The sequence below is a fragment of the Artibeus jamaicensis genome, unplaced genomic scaffold (assembly GCF_021234435.1).
Source record: "Artibeus jamaicensis isolate MK-2021 breed Jamaican fruit bat unplaced genomic scaffold, CSHL_Jam_final scaffold_916, whole genome shotgun sequence".
NCBI lineage: Eukaryota > Metazoa > Chordata > Mammalia > Chiroptera > Phyllostomidae > Artibeus > Artibeus jamaicensis.
The window spans coordinates 6908720-6922825 of NW_026522059.1; the positions used below are offsets into that span (position 1 = coordinate 6908720).

Sequence of the window (14106 nt, forward strand, 5' to 3'; positions counted from 1 at the left end):
CGTTTTTTCCTGTAAAATGGCTCCAGTAGCACATAGGTGTTTTTAACTTCATTTAAAACAGTTTTTTAGATTGTGTTGTGACAGCTGTCCATCATGTCAGCATGCATTTAAAAAAACCATCAGCCCTGGCTGGTGTAGCTCAGTGGATTGAACACGGGCCTGCGAACCAAAGGATCGAGGTTCGATTCCCAGTCAGGGCACATGCCTGGGTTGCAGGCCAGTTCCTGGCAGGGGACACACAAGACACAACCATATATTGTTATTTCTCTCCTTCTCTCCTTCCCTTCCCCTATAAAGATAAATAAACAAAATTTAAAAAAACATCAAAATTGGTGAATTTTTGTGTAGCCATTTTAATATTGAAGATGGAAGAAAATACACCACATTTTTGGCATATTATGCCTTGTTATTTTAAGACAAGTAAAAAGGCAACTGAAACACACACACAGAAAAAACAAAAGATTTGTTTAGCATATGGAGAAGGTTCTGTGACTGATTGAACATGTCAAAAGTGGTTTGCGAAGTTTCATGCTGGAGATTTCTCGCTGGATGCTGCTCCATGGTTGGGCAGAGCAGCCGAAGGTGATAGCGATTAGTTAAATTGAGACATTAATTGAGAGCAGTCAGTGTGGTACCATGGAGGAGAGAGCTGACATACTCAAAAATATCCAAATCAATTAAGTTATTGGTAAAAAAGAAAAATTTGTTTTATCTTACTGAAAAAAACCATACAGTTTTTGACCAACCCACTGTAACCAGTGTTGGGTGATAATGATCTTCCAGCATCCCTTTCACAGCTGGTTCGTGCCCACGGCATTTCCTGTGTGGAGTACTGATTGCCTTCACATGTGTCCATCACAGGGCAAGAGAAATGAGTTTGTTTATCGAGTGATTCCTGTGTCCCAGCAATTTTACATTTGTTCTCCCATTAACTCGGAAAATACCCCTAAGATGTAGGCGTTACCTCCTCTGTGTTAATAGAGAAACTAAAGTTTAGGAAATTAAGTACTACAGCTGCTAGTGAATGGTGGAGCGGGATTTCAAACCCACATCTCCGTGGCTTCCAGAGCCGGTGGGTTTCTGCTTTGCTGTGCTTTTTCACAACAAGCAGGCTCATCTTCCTTACATGTCATCTTCACTGATTGTTTCCTTTTTCACAGCCTTGTAACAAGTCCCACTGCCACCCCTTCCATTCTAAAGGGGTCCTCCTGGCTTTCAAGGCTTTCTTTAAACTCCCCTATGGGAGTCGTTTCGGTTCCTCAGATTCTGTCCTGTGTGCAGTATCCTTTATCGCCTTTGTCATGGCTCGTCTTTCTAGAGAGCTCCTCTTTTCCTTGCCAGTGTATCTAGTTCATCCCCGGAAAGGCTACTCGGCACTCTTTCAGGAAGTCTCCCCTTAGCGGACCCTGAGTTTTCTCCTGAGTATGGGTGTGCTTCAGTCTGACGTGGTCCTTCAAAAGTTTTCTTTGACTGACACACTGGAAATAAGAAGATTGAGGTAGATTTTTCTTTTCCTGTTTTAATGAATACATTTCGCCCTGGCTGGTGTAGCTCAGTGGATTGAGTGCTGGTCTGTGAATCAAATGGTCACCGGTTCGATTCCCAGTCAGGGCACATGCTTGGGTTGTGGGCCAGGTCCCCAGTAGGGGGCGCACAATAGGCAACCACACGTTGATGTTTCTCTCCCTCCCCCACTCATTCTCCCTCCCTTCCCCTCTCTTGAAAAAGAAAATAAAACCTTTAAAAAAAGAAAAAAAGAATAATTGCATTTCTAGTGTATGCTTCCTCATGAGTTCCTCAGTTGTAGTGTTAAAGTAGGACTGTTTCGAACTCGAATGTTAGACAAAAACAGATGTTTCACCCGTCCTGTTTCCTTTTCTCCTAGATGAAAGGTTGTATCAAAGTCCTAAAGGACCAGCCTCCTAACAGTGTAGAAGGCCTTCTCAACGCTCTCAGGTGGGTACGGGCACACGTGGGTCAGAAGGGCGGTGTGAGAAGGCGCCTCCAAGTGGGAGCAGGCAGCCCGGAGGGGTGCGTGTGGGTGTTAAGTCAGAGACGTAAAGGTCTCGTTTTGCTTATTGGTCATTTTGTTTCAAATATTGGTTGCAGTCTTTTTATAATGAAGTGTCTGTGTGTGTATAATGAGACTAGCAGCTTTATTTCTTGGCTAAAGAGTTTGGTTTTCACCCTTTGCCCCTCTTGAAGCAGAGGTTGCTAATTTATACGGCTAGCATAAATAAAATCCAGAAATGTGGAAGTTTAAAGAGAAAGAAATAGAAATCTCACTATTTTGTAATAAACCACTCTATAACATCTTTCCGGATTTTTTTCTTTATTCTGGTGTACAGTCACAGCTCCACAGGACAGTTGTCTTTTCTCAGCTTAGACTCACTTGGTTTAGTTACCGAAGCTCCTGAGAATGCTGGGGTATTTTTAAGTGAAAATCTTGGCACATTATAATGACTCTACTAACCTGATCTTTAATCTCTATCTTAGAGATTTAATTAGTAGTAAAATTTCCTCAACATTAAAGATGATTGTCTCATTAGTTATTTTTTGTATTCAAACGCAAAAGTTGTATGAACATAAAGCTAATTCTATAGTGACTTTTTGAGGACCATGCCATCTGTACTTTGCAGTTTACATGATAGAACAGAATGATTTCCAACAGAGGATCAGACTCCCACGTTTCGTAGAGAATACGTGGTCACTCCTGGCACGACGTCAGAAAGCAAAGTCTAGGCTGTGGCATGCTGGCTGAGTGCAGTCATCAGGTAATTGTGTAAGACTGGACAGCCTTGCGTACTCAGAGGAGGTCTGTCCTAAATGAACGTCAGGATGATCAAGGAGCGTAGTAGAACAAGGGAAAAACACCCGTAAAACGTCAAACCACTTCAACCACAAGCCTATCAGAAGCCTTACGTCTTTGGGATGCTTACTCTGGAGGTTTTTCACTGGTATCACCGATATTTGAGGTGTCGTGAATCTTTCCTACCTGACCCCTTTCTGAAGACGCCCTGTGTCCCAGGCAGCCCGGTTCTCCTCCTGAGCCCTTTCTTTTCTGATGGGCCAGACTCTCTAGAGCCAGCAAGAGACAGGGTTCCTTTTTAGACAGTAGGAGGTGTTTGCGGTCAGGGAGGTTTTAGTAGTATTTCCTTACTTTGAAGGGACTGTGCTTCGGATACTCATTTTAAAACCCGTAGTTCAGTTTTCTCGTCAGAGTTTGAAGCTAGTTCGGTCTCTTTGACTTAGGCATCAAGGCAGAGAAGGGCAGTGGCAGGGGGCGAGGGACGGGTCGGACTCTGGGGGCCGGCGGTCTGTGCCGCAGGGAAGGGGAAGGAGGAGCACCACAGAGGCGGGTCGCCTGTCAGCTTCTTCCCGAGTCGCCAGTGGACGTTTGAGAACAGAAGTTTTAGCCCTTGACCTCTTTTTACTTAGTGAACCAATTTTTGCTTCTTATTTTTTCATGTGCCAAGCTTTGTAAGGTTAATCAGTGCAGCCGATGTCCTGTAGTAGAGGGGATAACGAGTAACGTTTTTATATCGTCAGAATCTATTTTCAAAGTCGGGACGGCTGTCTTGAGAAATGTTTGATGCTGTACTGTTTGCTGTGTGATCGAACTTCAGTGTGCTTTGGAATCACTTAGATGGATAGGAAAATGCAGATTCCTAGGTTACCGCCTCCAGAGAGGCTGTTCCTGAATTAGGTTTGGGTGGGGCTCAGGTACCCTGTTTCACAGGTAATGCTGGTTCCTGGGGAAGCACTGCTCAAACGGAATGAGCCTGGCCCTTTACCAGAGAGGAGAGAGGTTGCTGAGAAAGCACTTGGTAGTCCAGAAAGTACTGTGCAAGGGTTCATTGCCGTTTACACCTCTATACAATGGAACACATTTTTTCTGAGTCATTTCCTTTTTCAGGAAATAGCCAGTTTACTAGAAGTGCTCACTCCTTTTTTCTCAGATAGTTTTTCTTAGAGCCAATAGCAAATAATCAAAAATTTGAAAAGGAAGTATAGTTGTACACAAAGATATGTTGCTCATTTTGAATGCTTTTCTGTAGTAATTATATAGGTTCTTCAACTTACAGTGTGTGATTAAGAGAAAGCAACAAATCATGTCTGCATTTTACAGGTGGAGAAAAGGACCCCAGTCCTGCAGGAGAAAGAAAGCTAGAACTGGGCGTTAGGGTTCAGGGCTAGGTAACTGGCCTCTCTATTCAGTTCAAGAGTAAAGGTAAAGGTAAAGGACAGTTGCTTTTCTTTAGGAGGGAAAGGCATGTGCACTTGGAAAAGGGGTTTGTGCACAAAGCGCAGTAGTCCCTTCTGTGTTCACACATTGTTTTCACGTGTACTAGATGCCATGGGCCTTTGCTTGGTGAAAGAGTGTGGGGGTGACGGCACACGTCTGGCGTGGCTCTGTCCAGGGATGGCTCTGAGGGCCACTGGGCACCCTCGGTCGCATAGCTCTGCAGGAGCGAGAGCTGGTGTTGGGCAGAGAGGAGAGTGCTCGCGGCTCCTGGGGTGTTGTGGTGCATCGCTGAGCAGTAACAGGTCAAGTCCTGTGCGGTAGAGCTCTCGCTGTGCACGTTACCTGCTCTTTCTACTCTCCAGTTGCACAGGAGGGAGAGGGAGAGTTCTCATTTCCTGACATCAGTGGGATTAGGTGTGGCTGTCCACACTCAGTGTGCCATTGGGAAATAAAGCAGACAGGTTAAGTCTTTGCTCTCTCATCTGTCGCTTGAATACGCCTTCGTGGATTTTTATTCCAGCCTGGCTGCTTCCTTTCTCTTCCTAATGCACAGATGCTGATTGAGACCTTTTGTGCGCCGGGCACTCTGGTGCCTGTGCTGTGCTAGGAGGACAGTTTGGAAGTGACTTCTCAGTAGAATTGTAGCGAGTTTATTGGGTACCTAACGAGTACGTGTTTGTCTCTTTACCTCTCTCAGCATTTACTTGAATTCAGAGATTTCTTCAGTATTTACATTGATTTGAAATGAAAGTAGTAAGAGTTTAATTTCTTTAACCCAGACAATATGTATTATGTCTATTTAAGGTAATATATTCATTAAAGATGGCTGACTCTGAGAAATTCTTGTGAGGCAAATTAACTGATTCAGTATTAAGTTCTGTCTGAAATACCTCCAGAACGTGTCTCACATTCAAGCCTTGAGCATCTGTTTCCTTTGCTCCTACTCTGGTCCAAGCTCTGGTCCCCTAGGCCCCTGTACCAGCAGCCGGTTGGTCCCTCAGCTGCCCCTTCTCCTTCAGCAGCCAGCGCGATCCTTTCAAAACATCAGTGAGATCGCACGTTGCCCCTCCACTTAGCACGCGCCCGCCCCTGGCCCTCAGTGCCCTCAGCATCATCTCCAAGCTCCTCACCATGGCCCCTGCGCCTGTGCCACCTGGTCATTCCTAGTTCTTGGGCCCTGTCCAGTGCCACTCTCCTCTGCTCCCAGGTGTGCTCGTCTCTGTGTTAGTAGAGACGCTGGCATCTTTCCCCTCTGCTAGCTCCTTAACTCCAGGAACCATGCCTGACGCGCAGTAGCTCGCCTGTTGGATTTGACCATCCAAGGGGTCTGGTGCTGAATCTTCTCATAACGTAAGAATTGCTCTGAGTGATTCTTTCTTAGAGTCTTGATTTGGCGTTTACATACTTAAAGCTAAATACATCTGCCTGGTAAGCAAACCTTTTGAAAAGGGCCAGAGAGGAAGCACTTATTTTAGGCTTTGTGGGCCACGTGGCGTCTGTCACGGCGACTCCACTCTGCTCTGGTAGTGAGGTTACCGTAGACCACACCTAAATGAATCAGCGTGGCTGTGTGTGAGTAAAACTGACATTTTAACTTTATAGAATTACCATGTTCACATGAAGTGTTACGCTTTATTTTGATTCCTCCACCATTATTTAAAAATGTAAGAATATGCTTAGCTCACAGGCCACACCAAAACAGGTAGTAGGTGGGGTTTGGCCCAGAGGCTGCAGTTTGCCAACCCCTGAGATGAAACGCAATAGTCTTCCTCTGAGTAAGAAGGTACAGCTAATTGTTTACTTTGGAATTTAACCGGATCGGTTCACAAAGGTAGTTCTCATGGAGCAAGACAGCGCTGGGCTGCTCGGTGTGAGCGGTGGCCGGGCTGGGGCGGAGGTTTGCCTGGCCAGGCACTCAGCTCCTCGGGATTGTAGAACCTGATGCAGATAATGTTTGTTTGTTTTAATTCTCAATTTTTTTTCACTTTTAGGTACACAACAAAACATTTGAATGACGAGACTACCTCGAAGCAAATTAAATCCATGCTGCAATAACATTCGGGAGCGAGCACCTGCTGTAGATGGAAGACAGTGTTCTGCAGTGTCTGGGAATGCACAGTTTTCTAGTGGTGGCAATTACTCCCTCATTTACTCTCGCTTTTTATTTCTTTCCTCTGTTCCTCTTCCCTCTTTTTAAATCATGTTCTTGTTCTTAAGACTTCTTTTCTGTGCCAAAATCAGTACAGTTACACTCTGAAGGGACATTGTCCTTTCAAACTGGCCTTCTAAGGCAGCTAATTATGCATTGCATTGGGGTCTCTACTGAGAAAAATTCTGTGACTTGAACTAAATATTTTTAAATGTGGATTTTTTTTGAAAACTAATATTTAATATTGCTTCTCCTGCATGGCAAAACTGCCTATTCTGCTATTTAAAAACCCTCAACAACTTTCTTTTCTACCGCTGCTTTTTCACGTTCAACCCGAACGAAGATGTCTAAGTTAACTGTGTTGTACAAATGGTACCCGCCGCACCCTTTTCTAAATCAGTCAGACTCTCATTTAAAGTTTAAGTTTGCATTTTGACTCTTTTGTAAGGATGTATGTTGTGTGTCTAACCTTTATTAACTAACGTTAAAAGCTGTGATGTGTGCGTAGAGTATTCCGTATGCATGTTCATGTTTAAAGAATGGCTGTTGATGACAAAATAAAAATCAGCTTTCATTTTTCTAAGTGTGGCTTGGTTTACTGAGGCTTGGGTTTAGGCTTCTGAAGCTTTCCCTGTGTATTTTTATGAAAAGCATGTACACATTACCTAATTTCCCTTGTTTTAGGAGAAAGGTGGGTCTTTTTAAAAGTATTTTTCTCTATTATTGTCCATATATACCCAGTTTTAATTGCTTTTAAAATCTCGCTAAGTGCAGTAAGAGCAGTGATCTTAGTGTTAACGTGACTTTTATTCTTGCTTCGCTCTCGTGTGGACGTAGTAACACGAGGGAAGCTCTACTCTTGCTTGCCTGGCATTTCCCAGCAGCGAGAAGGTAGCGACAGGAAGCAGAGTGTGGAGGGGGAAGAGCCTTTCGTACTGGGAGGAGGGTGAGGACGGGGGCACTTTCCGGGGGGAGCTGGAGGCCCTGGTCTCATGAGTGGGAGGAAACGAGAAAGCTTGTTACTGTGAGGCCCTAAAGCCTTAATTGTAAAATCTGAATGTGCTGACGGGGAGAAACTGCCTAAACGTCTAGTCCAAGCGTTCAGTTGATGTAATAATGAGAGGAGAATCCGAGCTCTGATACTGTGAAAAGGGTTAACTTCACAAGAAAATCCTGGAGGCTTCCATTCAAACCGGCCGAACAGTGCTGGCTCGGGCGCTCACGGCTCCTCCAGTGGCGTCCCTGCTGGCCTCTCTGCCTTCAGCTCCGTGCCCCCACTCACACCTGCTCTCCAGGCGGCAACAGCCCCTTGCTGTTTAGATGATGGCGTGTGGTGTCACATGTCCATAACGGGTCTCCAGGCCCCTGAGCGCATCCTCTTCCTCCCTTGCATACATCTGACGAACAACTCTTCCTTTCGAGGACCAGCTTGTGCCGCCTCCTTCATGAAGCCTTCAGGACAACGTGAGCCACGTCCTTCTGGGCACCTTCTGAGAGTACTGTCAGGGGTTAATTGTGAGCCCCACAAGGGCATGCTCACCTGCAACCTGAAACTGTGCCCTTATTGGGAGAAAGCGTTTTTGCAGAGGAAATTAAGGATCTCTAGTGAAGACTACCCAGGATGAGAGCGGGTCCTACTCTAACATCAGCTCTTTGGAAGAGGAAAGAAGAGGAAGCAGATGCAGAGCAGAGGCCACCTGGAGGTGCAGGCAGGGGGTGGAGCCACGTGCCCAGGAGCCAAGGAACTAAGGGTTGCCGGCAGCCACCAGTCACTGGCCGGATTCTTCCCCCACCTCCAGAAGGAACCATCCCTGCTGGGACCTGATTTCCAGTTCCTCCCTCCAGGGCTGAGAGAAGACAGTTCTGGTGCTCTCAGCCACTCGTGATTTGTTACGGCAGCCCTAAAAATCTAATACAACCAGCTCGTTCAACATCTCCGTTATGTAACTGCATTTGTGGGTCTTTTCTGATCCTCTGAGGACGAGGGAGAAGAGCTATGACTGCTTTTCCTTTAGGGTCCCGAGGGTCTTGCCCTGCACCCAAATTTTACCAGTGAGTGAATGCTGAGTGCGGTGGCTTAATGTATAGTGATGCAGCTGGAATCAAGCCATCTGCCGAGGCCTTTGCCGCTAACACGATTCATGCTCTGCATGTTGAGGGGCACAGGAGACTCCCTAACTCCGCCCAGGGGCTTAGCTGACTGGTCTGCGGGCCAGTCTGCCCAAACCATTTTTAAAAGGTTGAAAAAAATCGAAGGATCTTTGTGGCATGTATAAAGTACATGAAATTCAAGTTCTAGTGTCCATAAATAAAATTTTATTGGAACACAGCCTCACTGGTTTATGTATGTTTTAAGCTACTTTTGTGCCGTGATAGCAGAATGGAGTTCTGGTGACCGAGGCCACATGGCACTCGAAGGTGAAAATACTACCCAGGCCTTTACAGAAGGAGCTTCTGGCCCCTCCTCTCATGACAAGAGCAGTTGATCTGAGAACCTTGTGTGGTGGAAGCAGGTGCTCAGTGTGACCAAGGGGCCTCTCTGCAGCCAGGAAGTGGGTTTGACTTTAGGACTAGTTTTGCCACTCACATAGCCAAAGAAAATGAAAAGGCATCTTCTCACCTGCCGTGTCTGATCCCTGTTCTTATTGTCTGTCTGTCCCACAGAGGAGCGGACTGTGGGGCTGGCCACTGGCTCATTGGGACACAGTGCCAGGATTAACCAGCAGGGTCTGCCTGCTGATAGCAGAGGGGGAGGTGTGACCCCCCTCTGCGCGGGCAGCTCTTTGCTCACTCAGCCAGCTGCCCCTCAGCCCCTCTTACCTCTAACATCATCAGTGTCCCAGGCCCCTCCTTTCACAACGTCAAGTGTCCACTGTGGCCAGTCTTCCACCAACTAGAGCTGGGATTGTCTCGCTACCACCCCCTTCTGCCTGGATGAGCCGGACTCTCTGGTCCGCTGTTTTCTCACTTCGGAGATGTGGATTAAAAAGCATGCTAGGCTCTTCTCAGGTGGCGCCTAGATTTTAGACCCATCATAGGAATAACAAACATTCGTGTTTGAACCCAGGTCTTTCGAATGGAGATGCCATCTGGTTCCCTTTGAGACTGCAGTGACTGCCATTCCGCAAATGCTTATAAAGTAACCCCTTACAGAGCAAAGCCTTTACGATGTTATCGCAGAAGGGCAAAGCTCTGCAGTGAAGACGCCAGACACTCAAGCCACATTGTTTCTTTGGAACTGCTTTCCACATCAGGAAAATGAGAGGCTTGAGATAGGAGATGTCTAATTTTGATTCCATGTCCCAAGTCCACATCTTATATACAGGGTGGGGCAAAAGTAGGTTTACAGTTGTTCCCATGGAAAATGATACAATATAATAAATAATACAAGCATAAACTGTGTTCCACTTGCTCACAACTGCAAACTCACTTTGCTCACTCTGTATACTGTCAGCAAATGGGAAGCAGTAGTGTCAGCGGCTCAGACACAGGCTTCAGAGCTGGTGAACTTGGGGTTAACTCAGTGGGACTGTGGATGAGTCTTGTGTGTCCTCATAAATTGTCTACCTCTCCGCAGTGGCTGTAATGTTCCATGTGTATCACAAGTGCCCAGTGTCCATCCCGACATCTGACTCTATCGAAACAGCCACATAGCCTTTGGCAGGTGTTGGTAAACGTGAGTCATTTCCCATGTGCCCCAGCACAGTCCCCAGTGACAGCTCCACTATCCCCTGTCTGGGAGGGCGTGGGACAAAGCTAAACAGCTTTCACACCCCTGCTGGAAACCCTACAACTGAGTAGTAGAACTTGCTGTAACTTGCTCTGTGGGAGTCCCAGTTTTCTGAATCAGCAGGTGATTCACTGCATATTTGAAATGAAAACTAGCCACACAGTCCTTTTTTTTCTTTTTTTTAAAATATATTTTATTAATTATGCCATTACAGTTGTTCTATTTCCCCCCTTCATTCCCCTCCATCCTGCACACTCCCCTCCCCCACCATTCCCCCCCTTTAGTTTATGACCATGTGTCTCAAGTTCTTTAGATTCTATATTTCCCCTACTATTCTTGCCCTCCCCCTATTTTCTACCTACCATCTATGCTACTTGTTTTCTGTACCTTCTCCCCTCTTCTTCTCCCACTCCCCTGTTGCTAACCCTCCATGTGATCTTCATTTCTATGGTTCTGCTCCTGATCTAGTTGTCCTCTTAGTTTGCTTGTTTTAGGTGTGGTTGTTAATAACTGTGAGTGCTGCGGACCAGCCTCGCCAGGAGAGGGGAGGGGGTGGAAATGAGTCAAGGACGCAGGGAGTCAGGTTGGAGAGGTCTCAGCATCCCGCTGAGCCCCAAACTCCGTTTATTCAAGGCTTTTATTACAATTATGGGGAATAAGCAGGAGGGGGCCACACCCAAGCCAGTTTCTTTGTCCTTTCTGCAAAGCTATTCCACGGAACAACAGGGGAGCACAGGGTGCTATCAAAAGTTCCCTGTTTATCAAGCACCGGTGCATGACCTATACCCTTCTACAGGGAAACAGGCTGTCTAGCTTATGCTAATAAGTTCTTGGGAAACCTATTATCTTGGGAACCACAGCAGGTTCTAGGCAGGGAGCCAAGCAAGATGGAGAGGAACTGTGCCATGGGCAGCGGCCTTGCCCCTGGCCCTGGCCCCCGCCCAAGGGCTGCGTCTCCCACACTCCGGCTGGTCCTGGCCCCACTTTGCCATGGGGGGCTAGTCGCCCATCCCCCTTGCTGAAAGCCCCTCTGGCCCCCGGCTTTGCCAAGGGGGGCTTGTGGCGCCCGCATCTCCTCTAGATGGTATCTGAACTGTTGGAGCCGCAGGGATTGCCACTGTTTGCAGGAGTATGGGAGGAGGGTCCTTCCTAGCAGGTCTCCCTCGTTCCGCCTCGCCTGCTCTGCGGCTCGGTCTTGGTACTCAGATTTCCACAACAGGTAGTCTCCTCCAGAAAGGCAGGCCTTGGCAAGTTGTGACCAATCATAGGGAGGTAGCGCATCACTGGCCAGCGTTTCCAGCAGGGCCAAGGTAAAGGGCGCCGTCGGCCCGTACTGGGTAGTGGCTACCTTAAGCTCCTTAATAGTTTTGAAAGGAACTGGTTGCCATCGCCTCCCTATCTCTTGCCCCTGGGCATCTAACTCAGCCAGCACGGGGAAGGCTAGCGGGCCAAAATCTCTCACATCTCCCCCCGCAATAGCCTCCTGTCTCAAAGATAATTGCAAGGGGGTACGGGCTCCCCGATTACGGGGGCTTACAGCCGGCCGGGGACCTGTTCGTAACGCCGCTGTCACAGCCGGAGCGGCGGCAGGCCGACACCCTTCTCCTAACTTCTGGAGTTGGCACTGGGTTTTCTCTTTCATTTTCTGCTGGCGGCTTAACCCTTTAGTACCTGCCAGCTGCCTCAGCAACTGCAGAGTATCTGCCAGTCTAGCAAAAGCTCTAGGATCCAAGATAGCATCCTCATCTTCCCCCTCCTCCTCTTCTGCAGTAACCTCCACCTGGTCACCTAAGACAAGGAACACTTGAGGGTCTCTTTCTACCTCATATGCTGTTGCTTCTTCCTCTAAGTCTTCTTGATCAGAGGGGGATAACATCTCCTCGTCTATAGGAGGAGCAGAGGCAAAAGGGCTCAGAGGAGGCGGGGGCCCTGGAGGGGCCAGCAACGTGGCATCCATTGGGGGCTTGGTATAAGAATGCTCAGACTTCACTGACTGGGTATCTAGCCGATCTTCTCTGGTGGATACTGCTAGACTACGGGTCATTCTCTCAATCTCTTGTACTGGATCAAGGCTGTCACGGACCAAGTTCCAAAGGGAAAAGGCATCAGTGGGAATCCTCTCGGGCCCGCGGGCTAGATAAGCGTCGCGGAGCCTTTCTCCTATTCGCTCCCAGGTATGTAGGGAGACTGTCCCCTCCTCGGGAAACCAGGGACATATCTCCTCTACAAATTTGAGAAACCTGTCCAACTGTTTCTCTCCAACCTTGGCCCCTCGTCCACGGAGCAACATCTTCAGCAATTGCACGTACATGTTCCGCTCCTTTGATTCTGAAGTACCCATAATGGCACTGTTCCTATTGAATCCCCCCGCTTTCTGCTACGGGCCCCCCGGGAGTTTCTCACCAAATCCCTCGTACCTCTTTGGGCCCCACGTTTGGGCGCCACCTGCCGCGGACCAGCCTCGCCAGGAGAGGGGAGGGGGTGGAAATGAGTCAAGGACGCAGGGAGTCAGGTTGGAGAGGTCTCAGCATCCCGCTGAGCCCCAAACTCCGTTTATTCAAGGCTTTTATTACAATTATGGGGAATAAGCAGGAGGGGGCCGCACCCAAGCCAGTTTCTTTGTCCTTTCTGCAAAGCTATTCCACGGAACAACAGGGGAGCACAGGGTGCTATCAAAAGTTCCCTGTTTATCAAGCACCGGTGCATGACCTATACCCTTCTACAGGGAAACAGGCTGTCTAGCTTATGCTAATAAGTTCTTGGGAAACCTATTATCTTGGGAACCACAGCAGGTTCTAGGCAGGGAGCCAAGCAAGGTAGAGAGGAACTGCGCCATGGGCAGCGGCCTTGCCCCTGGCCCTGGCCCCCCGGCTTTGCCAAGGGGGGCTTGCGGCGTGTCTCCACGAGCAGTGGCTATGCCGGCTGGTCCTGGCCCCCTGGCTTTGCCATGGGGGGCTAGTGGCGCCCACATGTGAGTTTGCTGTCCTTTCACTGTTCATCTTTTTTATCTTCTTTATGAAGAAACAAGAATTCAAAAAAATGAGGAGAGGCTAAGGAACCTCCAGGACATCTTTAAACACTCCAACATCCAAATTATAGGGGTACCAGAAGGGGGAAAGGGGAAGAGGAACAGCCACCCATGGAAAACTTATTTGAACAAATAATAAAGGAGAACTTCCCCAATCTGGCAAAGGAAATAGACTTCCAGGAAATCCAGGAAGCTCAGAGAGTCCCAAAGAAGTTGGACCCAAGAAGGAACACACCAAGGCACATCATTATTATATTAGCCAAGATTAAAATGAAGGAGAGAATCCTAGAAGCAGCAAGAGCTAAGGGGACAGTCACCTACAAAGGAATTCCCATCAGACTATCAGTGGATTTCTCAAAAGAGATCTTACAGGCAAGAAGGGGCTGGAAAGAGGTATTCCAAGTCATGAAATCCAAAGACCTACAACCAAGATTGCTCTATCCAGCAAAACTTTCATTTAGAATGGAAGGACAGATAAAGTGCTTCTCAGATAAGATCAAATTCAAGGAGTTCATCATCACCAAGCCCTTATATGAAATGTTAAAGGCATGCAGTCCTTTTAATAAAAGTTGAGCTCCGGTGTGATACACAGATGCAGGGAGCATGTTCACGTGTGCATCTGTGTGTTGTTAATGTTTAGTGAGTACCTGCCCAGGACCCACGTAGACTGTGTCCCGGGACTAAAGATGGTGTCAGGTGGGATCTTAGTGTAGGAGAGAAACAGTTTCTGGATGTGCAAAGTGGGCGTTTGGGCAGGACAGCCACGTAGCAAGAGTGAGTATTGACATATTCTCCAGTATATTGACATGGAACACCAACGTCTCTCTGGTACCTCCTTGGAGCACCTCTCACCTTGGATGCTGCGACACCATGACCTACGGGGTCTCCTTTTCTGATCCCCTGTCCCCTGTCACACACTTAAATCTGAATGTGAGGCATGTTTCTGAACTTTG

General features: G+C 47.6%; 1 protein-coding gene across 8 annotated transcripts in view; it reads left to right on the top strand.

The window, feature by feature from the left end:
* CYRIB (CYFIP related Rac1 interactor B) overlaps positions 1–6978 on the top strand; it is a 130197-nt gene extending 123219 nt beyond the window's left edge. For all 8 annotated transcript variants that reach the window (XM_037166760.2, XM_037166764.2, XM_037166762.2 and 5 more), the window contains 2 exons: positions 1886–1956; positions 6238–6978. In XM_037166760.2, coding sequence (XP_037022655.1) covers positions 1886–1956; positions 6238–6301 — 135 coding nt within the window. In that variant the 3' untranslated portion in view covers positions 6302–6978. The remainder of the gene's footprint in view (positions 1–1885; positions 1957–6237) is intronic.
* Positions 6979–14106: the final 7128 nt, after the last annotated feature.